General features: G+C 46.4%; 1 protein-coding gene across 1 annotated transcript in view; it reads right to left on the bottom strand.

Annotated features, from left to right (window-relative positions):
- Positions 1-4,597, bottom strand: part of Hlcs (holocarboxylase synthetase) — a 224,836-nt gene that overhangs the window by 200,564 nt on the left and 19,675 nt on the right. The window contains exons 3-4 of the mRNA XM_004634396.2: positions 1,972-2,134; positions 52-280 (exon numbers count right to left, since the gene is read on the bottom strand). Coding sequence (XP_004634453.2) covers positions 52-280; positions 1,972-2,134 — 392 coding nt within the window. The remainder of the gene's footprint in view (positions 1-51; positions 281-1,971; positions 2,135-4,597) is intronic.

Consider the following 4,597-nt stretch of genomic DNA (forward strand, 5'->3'; position numbering starts at 1 on the left):
GCAGGTTCACCGTCCCTGGTAGGCTTGCTGTCCCCAGCAGGCTCGCTATGCCCAGCAGGTTCACCGTCCCTGGTAGGCTCGCTGTCCCCAGCAGGCTCGCTGTGCCCAGGCTTGCTGCTCAGCTTGGGGGTGCCATCCCCAGAGGCCTCGGTGCTATCACTGCTGTCCCATGTAGGCTCCAGCACTGGGGAGGGCTCTGCATTAGGTGGCAGGACTGGGTCTTGGCTGCTGCTGGCCGGGTCTGCAAGCTCCTGCAGAGCTGAGTCCAGCAAGTGCACCGCTAGGACAAAAGCAGGAAGAGCACCGTCAGTTCATCCTGGCTGCCACAGCGCCACCACCGCCTGCTCCAGCACACACTGCCTTGGCCCTGGGGCAGTCCCAGTCACAAGAAACTCAGTAAGTTCTACCGCATCTTTCCTGCACAAACCAGACTTAGACCTCTTATCTTTTGAGTAGTGGGTATTAAACCCAGGACCTTTGCCCTAAGCTACATCCCCAGGCCCCCTTCTTTTTTTTTTTTTTTTTTTTTACCTCATTGAGAACTTGCCCAGGCTGGGCTTAAACCTGTGATCCTCCTGTGTCAGCCTCCCAGTATGCAGGTATTACTGATGTGCACCACCACATCTGGCTAGAGTCCTCTTAATGACTGGTAAAAAAAGGGAGATGCAGAGAAGCAATTTTCCATACTTAGTTAAAAGTTTGGTTTCTTGGATATTATCCTATATGATAATGAAACTGAGAAATAACTTTTCTCTTTTTTTTGAGGGGGTGGGGCGGGACCAGGGGTTGAACTCAGGCCCTTGCACTTGCCAGACAAGCAGTCATTCTACTGAGCCATCTCCCCGGCCCCTATCAAATTGAGAAATAATGAGGTCACATAGGTAGAGCTGATCCAAGTATAGCCCAGGAAGTCATGTTCAGGATGCTTCCTAGGATCTAGAGAGCAGAAAGGCTCTATGGTATCTGCTCTCTGAACTGGAGCATAAACTTAGGATCACTAATTCAAGAAACACATACTGGGAAAAAAAAAAAAAAAAAAAACACATAGTGGGCCAGGTGTAGTGGTACAGGCCACGATTCCAGCACTCCAGGGGCCTGGGGAGGAGGATCTTGAGGACAAAGAACGCAAAGCCAGCCTGGGCAACACAAGCGTTCAAGGCAAACCTGAGCAACACTGTCTTGGGAAAAAAAATAAAAAAGACTGAGCGCTTGCTGCATGCCCAACCCATGCTGGGTGTATGCCCAAGGCAAGTTAGCACATTGAACAATTTACACAAATTTCCAAAGCTGGTACATGACGCTTATTTGTCTATGATATAAATGGAAACTTTACAGACACAGAAGGCCTGCACATACATAAGCCTAAGGAAAAATGGTTTGTGTGTTTCCTAACAGAAAAGATTTGTCCTCAGAAATTGGGATGAGCATATTTTAAGGAAAAGCTGTTAGATTTAGAATTTCATAGTAACACTACACTTCCCACTCAGCAAAACCGTAGACCAGAACTATTTATCTTGTGTGAAATAACTGTCTTGAATTTGAATGCAGGCTCCTAGAGAATGCAATTATGAAAAATCCTGATGTAAGCTGGCCATAACAGTGCACATCTGTGATGCCAGCACTCTGGGAGGCTGAGGCAGGATGATCACAAGTTTGAGCCCAGCCTGGACCACTTAGCAACACCTTGTCTCAAAATTTGAAGAAAAAAAAAAAATTAAAAACACGAGTTCAATCCTCAGTACCATTTAAAAAATAGAATACTAACAAATCCTATAAACATTAATGATGTATCATCTCTTGCCCCCCAAAACTCTTGACACCTATATGAACCTTATACTTTTAGAATTAAGTCAAACCTGCTGGCTGAATTAAACTGAAACCACACTCGGCCCTTCAGTCACACCAGAAGGAGCGCTCCCATACTGGGGCAGCCCTTCCACTAAGAGAGGCGCACTTGCTGAAGCTACTCACAAACGATCTTCTGGGGCACCAGCCCATTCTCCATCTGGAGCCTGTCCTCCATGAACGCCGCCCCCAGCCTGCTGAAATCCTCCACACTCGCTTCTGCAATGAGCTGGTAGGGGTCCCCTGGCCGGCAAGCCAATGGCAGGCAGCAATCAGACCACCTGACAAGCTGAGAAAAAGGAGGAAGAAGACAAAAGTTGACTTTTTTTTTTTTTTTTTTTTTAATGTATTTGGTACAGGGTCTCACTTAGAAACTTGGACTTGTACTGGTCCTCTTGTTTTCAGTCTCTCCTGTGCTAGGATTACAGGTGTGTGCCACCATGCCTGGACTCTCGAAGGCCAGCTCAGTGCACCCAGGGTGTGGCCGGTGCAGCCTGTGGTACCAGGGATGGAACCCCAGTTCCTGTGCTTGCCTAAGCAGGTGCTTAGTCTGCTGAGCTATCTCACCAACCCAAAGTTGACAGTTTTGAAACTGCAAAATGATCACTTTATTTTTCATCACCAATAATAATGTAAACAGTCAGACACAACAAATTACTGGATATTGCATTTTACCAATATCTGTTTTGTCTCCAATGTTCTTATTTACAACTGACAATAGTGCTTCTGAGTCACTCAATACAACTCTCTCAATGAAAAGTAGCTGTAGTCTCAGCTGCTAGAGGGAACCACCAGGGGCCTTCTGTGATAGGGACCAGGAGGGCAGGACAAAACTTAAATTCCCATGACTTTTGTTAGGCTTATCTGGCCATTCCATAAAGCCTTATTGCACTAGCGGGCAGGGCTTCAAGGAGGTGACTGGATGATAGGAATTAGGGCTGATGTTCTGTAAGGCGGAGGCTGATGACAGGGCTGTGGCCTAAGAGTGTCACAGGCTTCTCCAGCTCCTTCCTCTCTCTGCTTCCTGGGTACCAGCTCTCTTCTACCCAAGTCCTCCCACCATGAGACCCTGCCAACCAGAGACTGAGCCCCCTACAACATGAATCCAAATAAACCTCTTCTCCTTTCAGCTATGGGTGTCAGGTATTGGGACTCCATGATGAGAATATGACTAAGACAACCTCATATGTAATCTACTGGGACTGGGGTTGCAGCTCTAGGTAGAAAGCATGCTTCACAGATGGGAGGCACTCCATTTGGTCCTCAGGGGGCCACATGAAATCACAGGTGGCCTGCAAAGTACAGGCCAAGTAGAACCAAAGCAGATCTCCTGGAGGCACCTCAGACCCGAGGATTCCTGACACAGCTCTGACCTTAGGAAACTGGAAGGCCCAAAGGCCAGCCCATGACCCCAAAGATCCAACCATGAAAATGCTGGGTGGTGTCAACAGTACCAGACAGTTCACAGTGCCATCTCAAGGGGGACAGAGAAAGAGCAGACCAAACACAGGCCTGTGCAAAAGCCTTCAACACTGTGAGAATAAGACTCTATGACTGCTCATAAGGTACTCAAAGCAAAGGGAGCCAGCAGGTAGAAGGACCTGCCTCAGACTCTAAAATCACAGATGCCTACGTCTGGAGAAGTCTGTGGTCTCAGCTTCCTCATTGGGAACTTACAAACTGTAACAACATTAATGCCCATCATGGTACAGATTTATAGATGGAAATGCCCACCTATAGAAAGTGTGTGTGACACTGAGAGTGGTGGCACACTCCTGGAATCCCAGCACTTGGGAGGTGAAGGCAAGAAAATTGTTGCAGGTTCAAGATCAGCCTGGGCTACAAAGTGAGCTCAAGGTCAGCCTAAGTTGCATACTGAGACACTGTCTCAAAAAGACAGACAGACAGACAGACAGACAGACAGACAGAGTGTGATGCCTCCTGTAGAAAGCTTGAGACAGAATAAGGGGCTCCATGAGTGAGAATTCTATTACTTATTATGCACCTACCTTTATAAACAACAGTGAAGCCAGGTATGGTGCCACATCTGTAATCCCAGCACCCAGAAAACTGAGGCAGGAGGATTGCCAAGAGCTCAAGGCCAGCTTGGACTACATAGCGGGACTGTCTTGAAAAACCGAAAAACTTCTCTACTATTGGTGAAGCTGTAAATTGGTACAATCAACATGGAAATCAGTGTGCAGACTCCTCAGAAAACTTGTAATAGAGGGTACATTTGACCCAGCCATTCCCCTTCTAGGCATCTACCTAAAAGAGTTGAAAGTTTCATGCCACAGTGATAGACACGCATCCACTTTGATAGCAGCACAATTTGTAATAACTACATCTTGGAAACAGCCCAGTGATCCACCAATGGATGAATGGATTAAAAAACGTTATTTTTATATGCAGTGGACTACTACTCTACCATAGAGAAGAATAAGCCTGAGCCATTTCTAGGAAAATGGATGCACCTTGAGACTGTACTCTTAAGTGAAATAAACTGGGCACACATGTGTAAATATTGAATTGTTTCTCTGCTGTGAGAAACCAAAATAAGGTAAATGAGGACCAAAGTGGAGGATTGATACTGGCAAGTAAAAGAAAATGTTCAAACAGAGAAGGGAACAAGGGAGTAGGGAAGGAAAAAGGGGGAAAGAAAGGGAAGGATTAAGAAGAAAAATAACATACACCATGACCAGGTAGGATTCATCCCAGGGATGCAAGGATGGTTCAATATTCAAAAATCTAT

This window comes from Octodon degus, unplaced genomic scaffold (genome assembly GCF_000260255.1).
Source record: "Octodon degus isolate 3935 unplaced genomic scaffold, OctDeg1.0 scaffold00061, whole genome shotgun sequence".
NCBI classification, from domain to species: Eukaryota; Metazoa; Chordata; class Mammalia; order Rodentia; family Octodontidae; genus Octodon; species Octodon degus.